Source organism: Fusarium proliferatum (genome assembly GCF_900067095.1).
Source record: "Fusarium proliferatum ET1 genome assembly, contig: FPRO_scaffold008, whole genome shotgun sequence".
Classification (NCBI taxonomy): domain Eukaryota; kingdom Fungi; phylum Ascomycota; class Sordariomycetes; order Hypocreales; family Nectriaceae; genus Fusarium; species Fusarium proliferatum.
Window position 1 is genome coordinate 1,450,770 of NW_022194797.1, and position 19,916 is coordinate 1,470,685.

General features: G+C 50.2%; 7 protein-coding genes and 1 non-coding gene across 8 annotated transcripts; 3 read left to right on the forward strand and 5 right to left on the reverse strand.

Moving 5' to 3' along the window:
- Positions 1–362: 362 nt before the first annotated feature.
- FPRO_14255 (uncharacterized protein) lies at positions 363–864 on the reverse strand (the record flags this gene model as incomplete). Its single annotated transcript, XM_031219260.1, has 4 exons — positions 363–492; positions 553–659; positions 720–792; positions 845–864. The coding sequence occupies 4 exons, from the start codon at positions 862–864 to the stop codon at positions 363–365; spliced, it is 330 nt and encodes a 109-aa protein (XP_031085036.1).
- Positions 865–1,773: 909 nt separating this feature from the next.
- Positions 1,774–2,576, reverse strand: FPRO_14256 (uncharacterized protein; the record flags this gene model as incomplete). Its single annotated transcript, XM_031219261.1, has 3 exons — positions 1,774–2,211; positions 2,261–2,456; positions 2,509–2,576. The coding sequence occupies 3 exons, from the start codon at positions 2,574–2,576 to the stop codon at positions 1,774–1,776; spliced, it is 702 nt and encodes a 233-aa protein (XP_031085037.1).
- Positions 2,577–3,825: 1,249 nt separating this feature from the next.
- Positions 3,826–5,521, forward strand: FPRO_14257 (uncharacterized protein; the record flags this gene model as incomplete). The annotated part of the gene is made up of 4 exons (XM_031219262.1): positions 3,826–4,044; positions 4,090–4,723; positions 4,770–5,092; positions 5,147–5,521. 4 exons carry the CDS (start codon positions 3,826–3,828, stop codon positions 5,519–5,521), a joined length of 1,551 nt encoding a protein of 516 aa, XP_031085038.1.
- Positions 5,522–6,366: 845 nt separating this feature from the next.
- FPRO_14258 (uncharacterized protein) lies at positions 6,367–8,748 on the forward strand (the record flags this gene model as incomplete). The annotated part of the gene is made up of 1 exon (XM_031219263.1): positions 6,367–8,748. The coding sequence occupies one exon, from the start codon at positions 6,367–6,369 to the stop codon at positions 8,746–8,748; it is 2,382 nt and encodes a 793-aa protein (XP_031085039.1).
- Positions 8,749–9,242: 494 nt separating this feature from the next.
- tRNA lies at positions 9,243–9,342 on the reverse strand. Its single transcript is given in 2 exon segments — positions 9,243–9,286; positions 9,305–9,342. It is a non-coding gene; the product is annotated as a tRNA-Leu (tRNA).
- A 1,974-nt stretch (positions 9,343–11,316) lies between these two features.
- FPRO_14259 (uncharacterized protein) lies at positions 11,317–12,277 on the forward strand (the record flags this gene model as incomplete). The annotated part of the gene is made up of 2 exons (XM_031219264.1): positions 11,317–11,471; positions 11,524–12,277. The coding sequence occupies 2 exons, from the start codon at positions 11,317–11,319 to the stop codon at positions 12,275–12,277; spliced, it is 909 nt and encodes a 302-aa protein (XP_031085040.1).
- Positions 12,278–12,818: 541 nt separating this feature from the next.
- Positions 12,819–14,703, reverse strand: FPRO_14260 (uncharacterized protein; the record flags this gene model as incomplete). Its single annotated transcript, XM_031219265.1, has 3 exons — positions 12,819–14,096; positions 14,150–14,420; positions 14,471–14,703. 3 exons carry the CDS (start codon positions 14,701–14,703, stop codon positions 12,819–12,821), a joined length of 1,782 nt encoding a protein of 593 aa, XP_031085041.1.
- A 1,927-nt stretch (positions 14,704–16,630) lies between these two features.
- Positions 16,631–17,917, reverse strand: FPRO_14261 (uncharacterized protein; the record flags this gene model as incomplete). The annotated part of the gene is made up of 1 exon (XM_031219266.1): positions 16,631–17,917. One exon carries the CDS (start codon positions 17,915–17,917, stop codon positions 16,631–16,633), a length of 1,287 nt encoding a protein of 428 aa, XP_031085042.1.
- Between the last annotated feature and the right edge of the window lie 1,999 nt (positions 17,918–19,916).

Genomic DNA, 19,916 nt, shown 5'->3' on the forward strand with positions numbered 1-19,916 from the left:
TCGAGTCGTTGACTAAGTACTAACCTTATAGTATGAAGTCTATATGCATTATAGTATCTTGTAGCTCTGGTACTATGTCTCTTATGGATCCAACGTAACTTACCGTTGCGGCTCCAACGGGAACCATGCAGCTTGCTTCGCCACTACATCAAAGTCAAAGACTACATGTACGCAAGAGACGATTGAGGATTATGTAATGGTGTGATCCGAGTGTATTGCTATGAATTGTTTTCTTCGCGAAACCCATATCTGCTGCAATGCTTTGCAGCAGTCGTCAGACTTGTGCGTTCTCCCGTGTCCATCGTGCCAACCGAGAGGGAATCATAAAACTCAGCCGTCCTCAATTAAAAAAATGCAGGGACTTAATCTCTCCATCCACCACCACCGCTGCCACGGCCGTAGCCGCCGCCGCCGCCGCCGTAACCACCACGGCCACCACCGCGGCCACCGCCCTGGTTGGCCTCGCTGACGCGGATCTGGCGACCCTCGAACCTGGAATCGTTGCATTAGAATCATTTCTGTGCTTATGCGGCGTCGCTGTGTGTGACTCACTCCTGCTCGTTCAGCGCGTTGATGGCGGCTTGAGCCTCCTCTTGGGCGCTGAAGGTGACGAATCCGAATCCCCTTGATCGGCCGGTCTCACGGTCGGTCATGACAATCTAAAAGATAATCCAGTCAGCATCTCGAAACTCGGGTCGCGCGCGCGAAGGAGTACTTACGGCGTCAGTGACCTCACCAAATTCGCTGAACTTGGCGCGGAGAGAGTCGCTGGTTGTGGCCCAGGCGAGGCCGCTAGAGACGTCAAATCAGCTGGAAATCATCGTAATCAATACTCGCGACTTACCCGACAAAGAGTTTGGACATGGTGAGGGACTAGTGATTTCGACGCGAAAATAGTGACGATTTGAAGGAATATGCAATTGTCAGACGGCGCGGTGCGTTATATAGCCCTCAAGCCACAAGTTTCCCCTCTTTCTTTTCCAGCCGCCCACGTGACTGGGGTAGACTAATGCAGCAGGAGGAGCTTGAGCTCGCGCTCCAAAAACAGTTGCCTATTATCATGACGTAGTGTCTCAGCCTCCCTATCATCGATCAGGCTTAGCTGATTATCTAGTTTCCCTGATTAATTGTTTTCTTTACGATGATTATTTAATTTCTGCTACATATAAGTGCGTCTTTGCGCCCAGGTCAAATGGTGTATGACCTGCTCAAACCGCGTTGCTTTTAGCTCTGCTGTTAGAATGCTAACAGATCTTAACTCTCGGATCGAAGCAACAGAGATTTCAGTGGGGACCTCTCTCCCTTGAGTGACCCAAGATCGACGGAGCTGTGCAGCTAACAACCAATCACATTCTGCCATTGAGAAAAAGGGTCCTGGAGCCCTCACCGATGTGGCTAGTGATGGAGGGGCTTGGAGGGGCACAAAGGGTCCAGCGCTAATCTGCAAACACTTCGCCACTATCTATCAGGGTGCAAAAAACGCGCTGGCCTGGGCTAGTGGGCGTGTACTCGCGATATGCACGCTCGGTAGGTACCCTAGAGCCTGATATTCGATAGAGCTGGCGCAGCACCTGATGATGTGAGAATTGCCTGAAGATTGCGCAATATTTGAGCATCTGACTAAACATTCATCGGCCGTTTGAGGTACTAGTTTATTCCAAGCAACATGGTAGAGACTGTATTTCAGAACTATTCCAACGTCCAAAATGTTCAACGGCTTCGCTACTCTCCACCATTCACATCGACCACCCGAAACATGCACATAAGTGCACATCACAGAAGCCCCGTGAAATCAGTATCCTTATAATCAATATCGCGATCAGGCCAAGCACCAAGCTTGCTTAAAAAGTCAACGAAACCACCTTCACCGCCCCAGTAATACTTCATGAAATTCGTCATCATATCCGTACCATTGAGCAACGCACCGCTTGTCCACAGTTTCCCGTCTCTGACCCAGCGCTTGGTAACCCAGTTGACCTCTGGGGCTTGTTTCCGGACACTGTCGAGCATAATAATCGGGCCAGTTGCGGTTTTGCCGTTCAAAATACCGGCTTGCAGAGGAACGAGGACACCGCCACAGATGGAGAGGAAAGCAGAGCATTCGTCGTAGGCTTTGCGAACAAAGGCAAGCTCAGCTTCATTGGGTGCGTATTGAGCAGTGTTCGCGCCCATGAGAACAATATCCAGCGGAGGGCAAGTGTCGAAAGAATCCTTCCCGTATCAGCACAACGGCACGAGTTCAATTGTCAAGGGGACATACCGTAGCCACAAGCTTGATACCGCTTGTCAAGATACAGGGTGAACCGGCCCCCTTCTCATGAACCCAATGAAATTCCATATCCATTGTCTCAGATTCGAGCTTGGCAGGCGCAACGCTTTCAAAGCTGCTCTTCCATGCTTTCTTGGAGAGTCCGTACAAAAAGTCAATGGGAGCGACGTCGAGAATCTCAGTCTCGCTGGAAACATGTGAACCGGGGCTCGTCAAGGGAGTTGATTCTGCTCACTCACCTGTTCATCAGAATAACACCAATGTGAATAGTCCTGTTGGGCTTTGCGAGGTCGAAGGCGACGGACATAGTGGCTGCTTGCAAGATGGGGGTTGTAATAAATGGAGGAGTGATTGTTGTTGCAATTCATGTTGATCCATAAAGAAGTCACTTTTATAGATGCGTGTTCAGCTCAGTTCCCGACCTACGTCGGTCTTGCTGAGATTTATGACCCGGGACATGGATCAGAGCCCACTGCAAATCAGCGAAGTGAAGAGCTACTCAACTGACATCCGAGATACATGGTACGAACAATTGTGTGTTCTCGCGAAGAAGGCATTTCACTATTCCTTCCTTTGGTTCGCCATTGGTCAACAAGGCCGTTGTTGTTTCGATAAACCGGGTCTAGCCACTTGATATATCCTAACATCCGAGTGCATTCGGCTCTTATAATCCGCCACACGGTTGCCTTCGCAGAGCTCAAACACGTAGGCTGCGCGAGCCAGAATCGCATTCAGTCAAACTGACAGAAGGGGGTTTTCTTTCTTCACGTACGGAGGCAGTTCATATGTTTGTTTCTACCCTTTTTGTTTGTTAGAAAATTGTGTTGCATTTTTCAACCGTTAAACCCTGCGCTACAAGCTAAGGTTGTGAATACTTTGGTTGCGACGCTGTCTCGGGTGTTTGATAGGCTGATAACATGTTGCAAAGGTCAATTCAATGGCGAGTCCATGAGTCTTGATTCGTCAGAACAGTTGTTCAATTGTTAAAGGGCATTGTTGTGACAATAGGCGACAAGACATGTTATTATCTCGGAAGATTTTCCGACAGTGAAAATGTGGAGCCCGACGATAGTATCTCCTCATGGAGGAGTCAGTCAGATCATGCACTGGTGACGCATCATGAGGGCGCTAGTGGATCTTGTGAGATTCTCGAGATGGCTCGGAAATATTTCCGAATTATATCAAGCAATTGAGCAGTATTTCCGAAGAATCGAGTCCTTTTCTCCTCTAATTCCCTCTTCAGGTTTGGCCTGATGAATGGATAGCCGACAATAAGTATCAAGCCAAACCCAAACTTCCCGCGTGCGACTCGAGGCAGCCCAATTGAGGCCTGCTTAACAAAGGCCATGATGGGATTCGGCACACGGCTCCCCCGCTTATTCGGTTATCAAGACTTGGGGTTTCTTTGCAGATCCCGAGCAGCGCAGCTGAGGGGAAACATGTCACGTTGCTCATCTTGCGTATAAAAAGCCTACAGACGGGACTGCACGTTACCATGTCATTGCAACACAGAGAGTCATCTTTCCCCCGCTTGGACTTGATCTCCACGAGCAACCATGTCTGATCAAGTTATCTACCTCGCTATTCTCATCGGCCTGTACGTGTTGTACAAGTTGGCCAATTCGACTGATCAGCCAAAGATCAAGGGTATCCCCGAAATTCCTGGTGTACCGCTTTTCGGAAACTTGATTCAGTTGGGGACGGACCATGCCAGAGTTGCACAGAAGTGGGCCAAGAAGTACGGACCTGTCTTTCAGACACGTCTGGGAACCAAGGTGAGAACACACATCGTTTCTCATATTCAATTCTGACCATCCCAGCGCGTCATCTATGTCAACTCTTATGAGGCCGTGAAGCATTTCTGGATCACCCACCAGTCTGCACTCATCTCCCGCCCTATGTTTCACACATTTCACTCAGTTGTTTCTTCATCTCAAGGCTTCACTATCGGCACTTCACCATGGGATGAGTCCTGCAAGAACCGCCGGAAGGCCGCCGCCACTGCCCTCAACCGCCCTGCTGTTCAATCTTACATGCCAATTCTCGACCTCGAATCTCTCGTCAGCATCAAGGAACTTCTTGACGATTGCAAGGACGGAAGCAAGGACCTTGACCCATCGCCCTACTTTGCCCGATTTGCGCTCAACACTTCTTTGACTTTGAACTACGGCTTCCGCATCGACGGCGACGTCAACTCTGAGCTTCTCCACGAAATCACTTACGTTGAGCGCGAGATTTCCAACTTCAGATCTACTAGCAACAACTGGCAGGATTACGTTCCACTGCTTCGACTTTGGGGAGCTCAAAACTCGTCGGCTGAGGAATTCAGAGTGCGCCGTGATAAGTATCTGTCTGATCTCCTGGCCAATCTCAAGAGCAGAATCGACAACGGTACAGATAAGCCTTGCATCACTGGAAACATTCTGAAGGACCCTACCGCCAAGTTGAACGATGGTGAGTAAGATGCGCCCTGTAAATAATTTCGCTAACGAATCAACAGCCGAGATCAAGTCTATCTGCCTCACTATGGTTTCTGCTGGTCTGGACACAGTTCCAGGTAATGTGATCATGGGCATCGCATACCTCGCAACTGAGCACGGTCAGAAGATTCAAGCCAAGGCCCTCAAGGAGATCTACAAAGTCTACCCCAACGGCGAAGCCTGGGAACGATGCCTCGTGGAAGAGAAGGTTCCCTATGTCACAGCCCTCGTCAAGGAGATCTTGCGATTTTGGACAGTTATTCCTATCTGCCTGCCCCGGGAAAGCATCAAGGATATCCCCTACCAGGGTGCCGTGATCCCTGCAGGAACCAAGTTTTTCATGGTAAGACAGCCCTGTGCATATAGTAATGGAACATGCAGCTGATCGGAGATTTAGAACGCCTACGCCGCAGACTATGATGAATCACGATTCGCTAATCCTTATGAGTTTAACCCTGAGCGATACATCGACGACAAGGAGGTTGGAACGCCTCACTACGCTTATGGTGCTGGATCACGAATGTGCGCGGGCTCTCACCTTGCAAACCGCGAGCTCTACACAGCTTTCATCCGCCTCATCACCGCTTTCGAGATTCTCCCTCCCAAGGACAAGAAGGACTTCCCCGTCATGGACTGCATCGAGTGCAACGCCAACCCAACTTCGCTGACAACGGACCCTAAGCCTTTCAAGGTCGGTTTCAAGCCGCGAGATGAGGCCAGGGCCAGGGAATGGATTGCTGCTGGTGAAGAGCGAACCCAAGACATAAGGTGATGAAAGAATGGTCTGGATAAGAGTTTAAGAGAACGGGAAGTGGGCAGTGGAAGAATTGTAAGGTTTGACAGGTGGAGATTTAAACCCTTGCATAGTGTTATCTGTTGTTGTCTAAATGAGGCAGAGTCGTTTCGCTACCCGTTTCGTTACGAGTCATCTACACTCTACCCATGCAGATTATACTCAGCTGCACCAATTGACGCGTCTATCCTAGCTAAATTAAACAAAATTTAAGGCTAAAAACCACTGAAATGAAACGGTTTCTCACAAGCTTGGACGATAAAGGCCGTTTCAAATATATAGACTCGGGCCCACCGTGGCTCTGTTGCCTTGTTAGGGGATCTGTCCCGCGACCTGAAACCAGATCCACAGCCAATAAGAGAAAGGACAAGAAGCATTACAACTCGACTTGGGATATCTCAAACAGCACAGCATAACCTCACCTGATGCTGGCTTCGCCGATCTCCACACTCGGCGAATGCAAGACCTAGCTACCGTCATCCACAATGAAAGCGAATATTGCCCGTGCAACAATTAAGCCACCAATGTTGTCTCTCTTGTTTGCAAAACCTGTCCCGAGCACTCGGAAGCGAATTTCCATACCCGGCGCCGGCACTTGATGGGAGATTTATATATAATGAACCGACATCTCACCTTGGATATGGCCTTGATCATACCATCTTGTTTGGTCTATCTTTCTTTTTCGTATTTTCTTCGTTCTTTACAGGCACTGGCTGCCAACATTGTCCATTCGTTTCTTTGTTTGTAGCTTTTACTTTACTATTCGTACATTCTTTCCCGACGATCCTTTGATACATAGTCTTCACTACTGAAACACCGCCAACATGCGTTTCTCAGCACTCCTTTCATCAGCGGCGCTGATGTACCAGGCCGTCTCGGCCGAATCTGTCGAGTACAAGGATGCCGATACGGGAATTACCTTCCAGCAGTATACCGACAAGAGCAGCAAGTTCTCCTTCGGTATTGCTCTGCCCAAGAACCCCAGCACCGACTTCATTGGTCAGATGACCGTTCCCATCTCCGAGGGTTATGGATCCGTTGGTATGGGGTCTACCATGACCAAGAAGCTTCTCGTTGTTGCTTGGCCCAACGATGGCAAGGTCATTACTTCAGTTCGCCAGGCTGATGGATACACCAACCCTGCCGTTCTTGACGACGACACCGTCTCTATCAAGCCCATTGAGAAGGGTACCAAGGTCGGCACTGACTCTTTCACCTTCACTTTTCTTTGCGAGGGTTGCATCAAGACCGATGGTACCACCTTCAAGGCTGCCGATACCAACGCTGTTCTCAGCTTTGCTATGAGCACCATTGCCCTCGACGACCCCACCGATGCTGCTGGTGCTCTCAACTACCACGGCGCTGGCTTTGGAGGTTACTCTCTTGACACTGCCGCTGCTCAGTCCGCCGACTTTGAGACCTGGGCCAAGCTTGCTTCCGATGCCACTACCCCTGTTACCAGCCCTGGAGGCAGCACTGGTTCCAACCCTGGCAACTTCACCACCATCGTCTCCAACGCTACCTACGACTACATTGTTGTCGGTGGTGGTACTGCCGGTCTCATTGTCGCTGAGCGTCTTGTCGAGTCCAAGAAGTCTGTTCTTCTTCTTGAGCAGGGCAAGGCCTCCTTCTACGAGTCTGGTGGCCGCTCTACCATGGACTGGAACGACACCGTCACTCAGTACGATGTTCCTTCCATGGCCTACTACCTCACTACCGCCAAGGACACCTCTGCCTACTGCACTGACACTGCCAGCATGGCTGGTTGCATTCTCGGTGGCTCAAGCGTCATCAACGCCATGATGTTTGTCCGCCCCCAGCCTGCTGACTTTGACGACAAGTGGCCTACTGGCTGGAAGTGGCAGGATGTTGAGAGCTCCGCCAACAAGCTCTACGAGCGCACCCCCGGTACCACCAGCCCTACCAAGGACGGCAAGCGAGTTGACCAGGGCGCTTGGAACGTTCTCTCCAAGTTCTTCTCTAGCAACGGCTTCACCGAGGTTGATGCCATTGAGGAGCCTAGCAAGAAGAAGTCAGTCTTCACTCACCCTCCTCTGATGGTCAACGACGGTCTCCGCGCGGGTCCCGTCCGTGACTACCTCCCTCTTGCTCAGGCCAACAACAACTTCAAGCTCCAGCTCAACACCAAGGTCCTCCGCGTCATTCGCGAGGGCAAGGCTGTCACCGGTATTGAGGTCCAGTCCGGTCCTTCTACCCGCCAGATCATCAATCTCAAGGCCAACGGTGCCGTCATCCTTGCCGCCGGCTCTCTCGCCACTCCCCGCCTTCTCGTCAACTCTGGTATTGGTCCTTCTGAGCAGATTGAGGCCGTTGCTAGCGGAAGCCAGCGCCTCACAATGCCTGCCAAGGATCAGTGGCTCGACCTCCCCGTCGGAGAGAACCTTAAGGACCACCCTATCTTCACCGTCAAGATGAAGACCAAGCAGCCCATGTCAGCTCTCACGGAGACGGACTTCACCAAGCCTAGCCAGACCAACATTGATCTTTTCGCCCAGGGTGACGGTCTTCTTGCTCAGTCTGGCCAGCGCTTCATCTTTTGGGACACTGTCAAAGGCTCCGATGGTGTTGAGCGATACGTTCAGGGTACTTGCGCCGCTGCTGGTGACGATGCTGTCAAGGTCAAGGTCTACCTCACCCACGGTGCTACCTCTAGCGGTTCTCTTACCGTCACCAGCTCTGGTGCTACCAAGCTTGTCGGCGAGCCTTACCTCAAGACTGCAGGCGACAAGGAGGCTGTCAAGAGCTTCATGAACAAGCTCATCAGCTTTGCATCCAAGCCCAACAGTACCCTCAGCATCGCCAGCAACGCTACCGCCGAGAGTCTCATGGCCGAGTACGTCAGCGGTTCTCACTTTGTTGGCTCTGCCATCATGGGTACTGAGAACGATGGTACCAGCGTTGTCGATACTGACACCAAGGTCTGGGGCACTGAGAACCTGTTCGTCGTTGACGGTTCCATCCACCCTGATCTTCCTACTGGCAACACTCAGGCCATCATCATGGTCGCTGCTGAGCACGCTGCTTCTAAGATCCTCGGTGGCGGAAACGGGGCTTCCAGCCCTGTTGTTCCCAGCAACGGCACTGTCCCCGTTGCTACTACTCCCATCAGCACTCCCGTCGCTACCAAGAGACCTTCAAAGTGCAAGAGGTCTATGCGACAGCGCCGCCACCACCGTCGCCTGTAGAAGGACGGCATTAGAACAAAAGCGGAAATGCCACGAAGGCGGCATCGATTAAGATCTCATTACTATGTACAAACTTTAAACCATTGTCTCAGGACAGCTTCTCAGATAGACCATCTTGATGACTCTAAAATGAGTCTGTTTCTTCAAACGAACATGATTGACTTAACACGTTTGGTTCAATTGCGCATGTGACTATTGGTATCGGACAAGTAACTGTCTCCAGCTATTCACGATGCGGTATATGCTCATGATCCTGATGGCGTCACGAAAAACAATGAACGACTCAACTGCTGCGCGTAAGTGACGGGGCCTTCAGTGGTCTATGGTCACTAAGAACCCTGTAGTTGTCGTTGAGTTCCCCTCCTCGGCTCAGCTCGGGTAAGCGCCCAGGCGATAAAGTTTGCTCATGCCACCAACATTGGATCGCAACCTGAATCAATCGCTTCATTTGACTGGCAAAAAGAAAACGATTCACTGCGAACAGCAAAAGAAACTGATGAGACTGGGACTCGAACCCAGGAGGATTGCTCCACCAGGAAATTGGTGTTAAGGTTAACCTTAACCTGGCGCCATAACCAACTCGGCCATCTCACCAAGAGTTTTTAGTTGGGGAAAGTGGTCGCAGTCATCAATATGAGCCCTACTAAACCCATCGCCTCACGATCAACCCAGACTTGTTCTTCGATTGTCTGTTGTATGCGTAGCGAATCACTCGTTTCGGATGCCATTCACTAGTTGGAGAGCATAGCCAGCCTGTTTTAGTTGTTTGCAAGCCCATAGCCAAACACTGTACGTTTTGGTAACCATGACAGTGTCACACCGTGATCGCTAGACAAGTCACCAAGAGATGAGCCAATGCGCTTGAAAGGGCGACACAGCGAAACATTGAGTTAGAATATGAGTTTCTGTGTCTCAGTCACTCGTGTTGACTTCAATTAGTTCTTAAGTCTTGTCCTGACCGTGTCGCTGCATTGCGACAAGTGTTTGACTGAGATCCGTATGCACCGACGCAAGTCCTCTGCAGCTGATGGGTGCAATCTACATACATTGATACGGCATCTTCCATCATGAGAAACTCTGCCGATGACATTACGCAAGGGGTACTTGGTCTTCCTGTTTTCCGACGTTGAGAATATGGACTTGCATGTGCACCTACGATCCACCGGCATGCACTCTACGGCATTTTCAAACGGCTTGAGAGGAGTTTCGTCTCTAATACCATTCATTAAAGTCCATGGGGTCTCGGTTTCCATTAACACCTGTGAATATGGCGATGGAACCGCTCGGGCGACACAGCCTAGTCAGGGTATCGGACAGGCTTCGCTGCATCACACTACTACTGTCCATACACATCTGTGGGACCATCACACCTCCAAGAAGATCACTACCCGTACCAAGACCCTCAATCTTGCATATGAGTGCATGCAGTTCCGTCAAGGGTGTCAAGGGGCACCGGTGGAGGGTAGCACCAGTCCTGGGATGATCCTACGGGTCCGTTTCATAGGGCTGCAGTAAGCCCTGCTGGCCAAGAGGTTCCAATATTCTCCGATCTTCATACTTTATCAACTCCAGTTGATTGAATCAATGTCAGTTTGCTCGTGCTTTCGGCTTGTAAGTTCCGTCCCTAGCCCAAGCAAAGAGATAGCTTGATGCAACAGAGAGAACTTCGGAAGCAGGCCTACAAGACAGCAACAGATTGAAGATCTATAAGTCTTAATCTTTCACACAGCACCTCATTTCATTTTATATCGAACGATGTGGTTATTGGACTACGAATTGTAGAACTCGGCTTGAATCGCATGGCACCTCGAAGCAATGTTCTTCTCACTCGGTCAGGAACAAGCTGGCGACTCATTCCTGCGCGTTGGCTCTCTTGCTCTGCTGTACTAAGATGTATAGACTGAGTCTTTTCGAATTCTTGATTTGCGACTAGCCAGCTGTCATAACGTTGGTTTAGACGTGAGTATTGAAGTGTTACGCGAGGGCATCGCTGTGCGTGGCTTTAGATGCATTGCTCACCATAGCGATCTTGTACTGCCAAACTTCCAACTTGGCATCTATACGGACAACTGAATATACTGCTACCCCTAGTGCCATTCATTGTCTCTAGTAGTTCACCGGTGACTGAGAAGCAGCGTGCTTCCGCCAGCGAGCTGTCGCGGGTCATTGTCAGCTTGGCAGATGATTGGCAACATGGGGACCACCACTCTACCACTGCGCATCACTCTATGGCAATATCAGCGGTAGAATAACTCTTGTCTTGATGTCGACACCGTTGCATTGATTCGTGTCAAATGGTAAATTGTCAGTGGGTTCTGCCGAACGTAGCCGCCCGAAGGCCTGATCCGATACCGCTGTCGCACTGACGCCATAAAGGACCCATAAGTAAATGCGCGTTTTTTATCAGATCTTTTTCTTTGTTTATCAGATCTTGAGTCCAGTCCAGTCACTGACTCGTCTTACCTTAGTCTGCTGTCACTGCATGTCATGCTGCGTTGTCTCACTCACGCCCGCCCACTATTGTCGATAAAAACACCAAGAAGTCTTATTCACATCCATAACAAAACAATGACTACCGATCATAGCCATGGACACGCTCGTGTCCCTAATACTCTCGAGTGGCTTGCCAAGACCAAGAGGGGAGACTACCTCGTGCAAGTAGCATGGCCTTTGTGCTGGGGTGAAGATCGCGTTGCCTCTGAGAATGAAGTGGTCAATCTGGTGTGAGTAGTGCTTGGCCTTATCCCAAAAAGAACATACCTAATTACCACACAGCTACCTTGTTGATGGCAATGCCTACTTCTTCACAGCCGTTGATGTTTCTCGTCGATTGGAATACTTGAATAGCACAAGGACTGTCGTGGTGGGCATTGGATACCCGCCCAGTAAATATGTCTACGACTTCCGTCGTGGGCCGGATCTTACACCACCCGCCGATGAGTACGATATGCCGCTCGACAGATACGGCAAGCCTCGCACAGACATCTCATTTGGTGAAGCCAATGAGTTTCTCGAGTGGATCAAAGCAGATGTGATGCCTTACGTCGAAGACAAACTCTTCCCCAAGGCCAATCTTCACACCGGTCGCAAGGCTCTCTTTGGCCATTCATATGGCGGCATCTTCACCCTCAACACAATGTTCACTCAACCAGAGCTCTTCAACACTTATATCGCTGCCAGCCCTGTCATTTGGTGGAACAAGGACTTTTTAATTCGCGAACGTGAGAATGCTTTTCTTGCACGCGACAAGCCCGTCGACCCTCCATTTTCGCTGGCTCTTACATGGGGCACCGGCAAGTCAGAATTGGTGAGGGATCCTGACGATGATGACGAAAAGTGGTACAAGAGACAGAACTGTGCCGAGGACGACAAGATGAAACCAAGCGCAACGGCTTTGGTGTCGCGACTGAAGGATTGCCCGAGTGTCAAGAAGATCTGGACTCGTGAGTTTGAGGGTGAGGATCACGGAAGTGTTGCAGTGACGGGTCTTCAGCAGGGACTTATGCAGTTCATTCTCGGCAAAATCTGAATATAGATGAAGATACACTTGATAGATTTTAATTGATATTAGCGCATGCAAGTGCGCAAATGGTGCAAACTCTTCACGAATAATGCTGTTGATCGGGTATTTGCACAGTGTTGGTCTGGTTGTGAACACTTCAATCGGGGCCCGTCTGTCAGAGACATCAGAAGGTCATGCTTCAGTAATTAAAAATCCTCCGGTGCTGCAACTTCCAGTTCATTCAATTGCCGCGTAGCTCGTCAACAATACGTTTGCCTTCAACGTATGTCTCAGCTTACTTCAAATCATGACTGGATACCATTCAGGCGGCTGCTCGGCGACAAGTCACCGGTCGAAACAAGATCGCAACCAATTTTCACTTGTTACTGGAACCCCAAAGATATAAATAACAAGGCAAATACTGCCATTCTGTTGAGGCCATAATGCCATCGTCATTTATTACAATTGTCTGTTAGTTACTAGGTATATAACACCATATAGCATTACTCTTCCACCATAATTTTATTTGAGATCAATCTGACCGTATCGTCCAAGACAATCCAGTCTCTTAGAAGACAGTACCCTTGGTCTGCTTGATCTTCCTGAGATCGTAGTTCTTGATCAAGAACAGCGAGATAAGAGCGACAGCCATAATGCCAGTTCCGGCAGCAAGCATGCGAGCCTGGCCATAACCGTAAGCCTTCTGGATCGCAAGACGCTCGGGGCTGCCCATCTCATAGAGGAGCTGGGAGTCGAGGGACTCGTAAATGGCGTCGAGATCAGCCTGAGCAGACTCAGGAAGATACTCGGCGAGCTTCTTATAGAAGGTGTTGGTCCAGATGGTGGCAGAGATGGTGCTGCCGACAGCAGATCCAATGTTGCCAGTGACGCTAAGGGTAGCCAGAGCGGTAGCGACATACTGATGCTCGACGGCAGCGAGGACACCGACTTGCATGCAAAGAATAAAGGTAGCGCCAGCGATTGAGATGAAGACTTCACACATAATGAGGTAGCCAATGGATTGACCAGGGCGACGGAAGTAGATCATGAGACCCTGGGAAAACATGTACAGAGGAATACCGACACACAGAATCCACTTGAAGCGTCCGGTCTTGTGCATGGCATAGCCAACAATGAAGAGGAGGACACCAGAGACGATCTCAAAAGTGTTGTTGACATAACCAGCTGTAGAGGGTTGTAGGTTGTTGACCACCTGGAGGAACGAGGTGAAGTAGCTGTTCCAGCAGTAGTAGGCGATCATGTAGACAAAGTCCAGAAGGCAGACACCGATAACGGTGCGGCTGGTAAGGAGCTCGAAGCGAAGGAATGGCTTAGGGGCAACATAGCGCTCGTAAGCACCGAAGATGGCCAGAAGAACAACACCCAGAATGATCATCGCAATGATGTAAGGGGTGTCCCAGCCCTTGGGGGCGCTGCTAGCGATGGAGAAGGGAAGGAGGAAGATGACAAGACCAGCAGCGAACAAGAAAGCACCAACAGCATCGAACTCAATGAGTCCCCACTTGATGTTCTCCAAGAAAGATCGACCGCTAGACTCATTGACAAGGAGACCCTGCTTCTTGGCCTTCTGAAGGTTGAACCTCAGGAGGACGTACATGGGGATGGCGACGACGGGAAGGACAATGGAGAATGTTCCAAAGCCCCATCGCCACTGATCACCGTTTCGGAGGAAGGCCTCGGCGGACTTGGGACCAGCGAAGGCAGTGATCATGTATGGAGAAGAGGTGAAGGCGTACGCAAGACCTCGGTTCTTGAGTTGTGTGGAATCGGCCGTGATAACGTCAATGCTGTAGGTGAGACCAGACCAGCCAACCTGCCAGAAGACCTTCAGGGCAATTAGTAAGTGTCTATTGTTGCGAGGGACCGGAGATGACTTACGGTAGCGGCACAGTAGGTGGCGAGGTTGCGACTAGCAGCCATCATAGCCATACCAATGGTAGCAAAAGTGACCATGAGAAGGAAACCTTCAGCACGACCCCAGATATCGAGGATCTTGGACAGGGGAATGTAGACAGCGGCAGTCATGCAGTTGGCTACAATGCCAATGACGGGAATGAGAGAGTGAGACTCCCATTCACTGCTGGCGTAGGGAACAAGAGTGTAGTTGATCTGGCTCTGGAAACCATTGGTGAGGTAGATCAACCACATGCTGCAACATCGTTAGTTCGCGACTTCAATTGCGACAAGACGAAAACATACAAAACGAAGACACCAGCAAGAGCCTTCTTGCTCCAGGCCAGAGTCGTAGCCTCAACGGCCTTGACACCATGCTGCGCGTTCTCGGTAACGGCATCGCTGGCGCTACCAGTCTCATCAGGGTATTTGCCAGCCTCTTGGTCCTTTTCGTTCATGGCAGCAGTGACAGTGACGGGTGCCTCAGTGGCATCACCCTCATTACCCTTACGCCCAAGGAACTTGTCGAGAGCTCCCATGGTGATCTTGTCTTTAGCAGGATAAAATTTAAGCTTAAGCTTTGGGAAGACAAGGAAGAAAGAGAGGCTCAGCACATCATGGGAGGGAAGAGCACGCGGTTATAAGTTTAAATTGACAGGGAAAATTTTAAAGCAGTTGTCTAGAGCAAGGGGGTGCTTCTGGCTAGACTGTGAAGGATATTAGACGCAATCCACTTTCCATCAGATAAGATCAGGTCTCTCAGGTGGCCAAACCCACCGAGATCGGGCTCGTTTAGGACGATTGGGAATTGGGAACCAACAAGCAGAGAGAAAGTGACAGACTGGAGATTCTCGGAACGCGAGGGATCCAGCAGCTGCAGCCACTTTGTCGTTAGCACAGGCCTGGAACGCACGAGTTACCGGGTTTGTAAGTGGGGGGTTCAATTCGGACGGCGTCAAGCAAAGCAGAGATTTCCATTATCTAATCTGATTGATCGATTAGATCGAATCAAAACTTGTGCTTCATCGGTGGAATTGCTTCTGTCGGGTGTGATCCGTGCTGGACTTCATCGTATTGTGGGATCTTGGTTCAATCTTGATGCACTTTGTTTTGCAGCATCGCTTTAACAGTCCACTGGTTGGAAGACAGGGTTCGCTGAGAGTCACTGAGGCCTCACTGTAACCTCCGCTTTTGCAGCGGAGCCTCCCCATTTCGCATCTCACTACTTTCTTCAGCTTTTGCCTCTGGCGTGGGATTGAATTACCTAGAGCCAACCAACTGCGTGATCTTGGCACCACGATACAAGGGTTCCATTCTCATCAGGCGTCTTTTGTCATGTTCAACCAACACGTCGGAGCCCTCCAAGACGTCGTTAAAAAAATTAAAAAAAAAAACCCTGCATCAGCTGTCGATGTTCCGCGCTTGGCAAACTAAAAAACCATCGGAAGCTCGCCGTAGAATGCCCATATTTCTCTCTTGGCAACCATCAATAATATGACAATAACTTCCTCTTGGCAAATAGAGCTCCATTGCTCATCGTCAGTAGCCCTACAGACCATACCCATTTATGGCCAAGACTGCATAACGAGGCTTGATTCTGGCCTCACAACCAGCGGACCAAACGCCACAAGGGGTCAAGTTCTCCAGGGGTCTGGTGCCTCAACCGCTCGAGCCGCGGGTTGTGGGAGAAGAGTCACTCCACTGAAGGTCGTGAGACCAGACGGACCCCTGAAGCTAGGAATGGGCTTTTCTTGCTCGGCCGACTGCTTGTCCTTTGGTGAGAAAGAAAGTTTGCACGCGATCTCGTTGCTGCAAGCCTCGACGCAGTTTATCTGCCGCTTAAACAAGCTTAAATGACGGCTGCAACCGGCGCAATTTCGTCCAGTTTTCGGAGCTCATTTGCGTAAAAAAGACAGGAGCCGTAATGTAAAAAGGGTCCCCCACGCTAGCTCCGTGTCACGAAAGGGTAATTCATGATATTTCCGGAGGTAAACAACAGCCGACCAAAGTTCCGAAGTTCATTCTAGCTGTACCGCCCGTTACTTAATTACCGTGGAATGGAACTGCTATATCCAGAGTATACGGTTGATGGAAGCGGCAAACTACAAGATACCTCGCTATAGAAGGTTGATCTTCAATCGCAACCTCTGCATGTAATTGAAGCTGATCAACAGGATCGGCAATGCCGTTGCGCCTTGGCAACGTGTCAAAGGATTCCTGATCGGTAAGATCGGATCACCTCTTGGCCATTATCTTGGCAGAGTTATTCCCGTTGGAGCGTGAATTGTCAATTGTGAACGCTTCACTCATGCTCAAATGTCACGGCCCATCGCCAAGAGGTTGTAAGAACGAACAATAGCGATAATAAAAATTGACAGATGATAAACAAGTCGCTAGCATTATTTTACTATCCAGTGGCCATCAAATTTCCATTCCAACAACTTTTAAAGACATTTTCCCATTCATTTACAGCTTGGGCTCAAAGCCAAAGGTCGTGCCAGCGACACGAGGCTTGCCCTGGTTGAAGGGGCAGATCTGGAAGAAGCGCTCACGAGAGATCTTGACAAGGTTGGATCGCTTGTGAGGCAGGTCCATCCACTTGTCTTGGTGAAGACCGAAGATCATCTCATACTTGAGAACGTTCTCGCTGGAGAGACGAGGCTCGCCGACAACGTTCTCAGTGCGGTGGTCATCGAGGAACTCGTAGTGCATCACACTGGGCCACCATGCCATAACGCGATACTGTCCGCGGAACTTGTCGTTACCGACGAGTGAGTGTCGGCCGCGATCGAAGTCAAGGCAGGCGTAGTGTTGACCCATCTTGTCCTCCTTGGCCCAGTACAGCTCAAAGTAGGCGAAAGGTGTGTCGTTGAAGTAACCCAGAACAGCGAACTGATGAGGGTCATCGTGGATGTTCTTAAGATATGCGCGATGCTCATCAAGAGTGCCTGTCTCCATCCATCCAGCAGCGACACGAGGGTCGTTCTGCCATGTGTTGAAGAGACCTAAGTGCTCGGGGTTCTCGTAGTCGAGAGCGACGAGGTTGAAGTGCTCGTCAAGAGATGGGATGTACCGGCTGTAGATGTAACTACCGGCAGCAGGCTTGGGTGTTCGGCGCGGGTGACGCAGAAGAGTGGACTCAGAGGTGGGCGTCATCACGTACTCCAGATGAGGCACCACGTTGGCGGAGTTCCAGGTAGGAAGCCAGATGGGCTGTTGGCCCAATGGAGAGGCGCATCCCTGCCAGAACGCGCTGCGAAGAACAAGAACCTCAACTCCAGTGCTGGGTGCGGGCTCAACGCCCTTGGGAGGAGGAGGCATGTTGATGGCGACCATGGAGAGGACCAGCTCCTTGGCCAGATCCTCAGCGCCAGCGCCCTCGAGGCGAAGACGGAATTGCTCTACATCAAAGTGGTATGTGAAGAAAGTGTAGAGGAACATCCAGGTCTGCGAAAGAGTAGGAGTCTGCTTCTCCCAGCTCAGCGACCAGACAGGACTTCTTCTAGCACGAGCGTACTCGCGGTTATCAGAATCAGGGATCTTATCAGATTCCACAGCAGGAATCTTGGAGAAAACTAGGTCATCTGCATGGAGAACCTTGGGGAAAGGCTTGCCCTCTGTGATGGAGTCGTCCTTGCGCAGACGATACGACTGCTGACCCTCAGCAGTACGCTCGAGGTAGTAGGTGGACAGATAAGGCAGAGGGAGCCTGATCTTGATTGGCGACTTTTGCTGGAATGGTTCTGAAGACATGATTGCTGGTTGATGGCTTGTGACTACTGACTGACTGACTGAACTTGTTCTTTTTTTCTCTCCAGATTTTATTTATACCCCGATCTCGGTGTTGAAGGTCTTGGCCCAATCAGATTAGATAAGATGTATTCCATCTTTGCTTGAGACGGCGAATATCCCGATGCGTACCGTGAAGTGGACAAGCCGAGGGTAGCAGAGCAGGGTAGGGGAGTCCGTCTTGTAAAGCTTGGAAGCTTGGTTGAGGATGAGGTGCCTGTCGTGTTGTACCCGGTCTGTGCCGATTATCCGCAGTCCCTGCGAGCTTTGCAGTGGGATCATGCCACTAAGTAGACGCTAATTGGGGCCAAGTGGACGGGATGTGCGCTAATTTGAGGGGCGGAGATTTAGAAAGGAAGCTGTTGTGGGGTTAGCTACCTAGGCTCTGAGTTTTTTGCTCGCTCTCCCGCTGAGAAATTTCGTCTGGTGTTGGTGAAGCTCATACGGAGTAAAGGGTCAAGGTGTTTGCAAGCTCTACCCTACAGAATGATATGCGAAAGTATTATCGAATTTGCATTAAGTTCTTCTTATTCCTCGAGTATGAGACACAATTCCTTTGATCAGCTTCGAATCGCCTCCGACGTCACGACAGGCGTAATAATGGAGAGTGCATGAGAGCTTGGCTCAGTCTTGGTGGTCCCGGGATGACATTTACGCCACCGACTTTCGCTTCAACCACTACGAAACACGGCTTGCCGAGCTCTACCTAATCAATCACTTTTTGCCATCGAATGGATCAGATTAGATTAGATTGATATGTCCTGCGAATCGCGAGTGCCCGGCGACAGATGGCTTGGAGCTAAAGCATCGCTACGAGGCTTAGGGTAGGAGTCTGGCGATGCAAATGGCGAACATAAGATGTTACAAATAAACCGATTCAACGACTCGTTGGGTATGAACTTGAGTGCATGGTTGACAATGCCATGAGGATTGCTATTTTGATACAGCTGGGCGAAGCAAAGCGGTAAGTTGTTTGGTTTGATATCATAACCATTTGATCGAATACGCGAACTTCTAGTGGTTTACTCGCATGCGCCACCGAACAGGCTACGATACAGCCATCATCACGAGCCAAAGGCAGACTCCAAACGGTGAAATTAGAACCCAGGCGAGTTATTCACCGCGACGCAAGGATGTTTGGTAGAATTATGGCTTGAATGGAATTGGATGTCTACGAAGTCATGGTCACGTAGCACCTGGATTTGTTTGACTCTCGGTCGCATACGCGACGGAAGCGCAGGCTCGACAAACGCGTCCATTTCCCCCACGCCAACAAATGTAGAAGTAACTTGACTTTGAGTCTTTGGAAGCGATCGGAAAGAAGTGCTTTTTCTCAAATCACTTGATCGCGCAAACTGCGGCTTCTTTCAGCGCTCCCGTCAACCACAGCACAAATGCAGGACGTCACCCACCGGTACCCACGATCAATTGGGCCGTTGTGCAAGCGAAGCAAACATGACTTTGCAAACAGAAGCCAATGCACCTAAGAAGAGCTGTGATACTGCTTTGTAGGGCTTGTTGCTACCACAAAATTGCTTGCTCGGCCAGCCTCCCTCATCTTTCGCAGCGCATCACGTTCTCACTTGCATTTTCAGCCGCTGCTCCAAAAGTTGACCTAGGGCCTCGATGCATATATCGCTCATTGTTCATGCCCAATCACGGGGACATTGAATCGTGGGTGAAGTCGATGTCATTCTTGTCAAGGCGAGAAAGACGCGGTCTCGGTTCGGGGGGAAACAGTGGCTTGCTCAACTACCGATAGCACCGGGACATGCTTGTTAGCCAAGAGAGCCACAATTTGGCGTGAGTAGAAAAAGGAAAAACACAAACCGTCGCCAAGGCAGTGAGATTCACATTTACATGGTGTTGTTCAGCCATTGCAAGTATTTTGTTATGAGTCTTTGGAGACACACTCAATGCTTTGCTGGAATTCTTCAGTCAGCCCAGCTTCCTTCACGTCAAA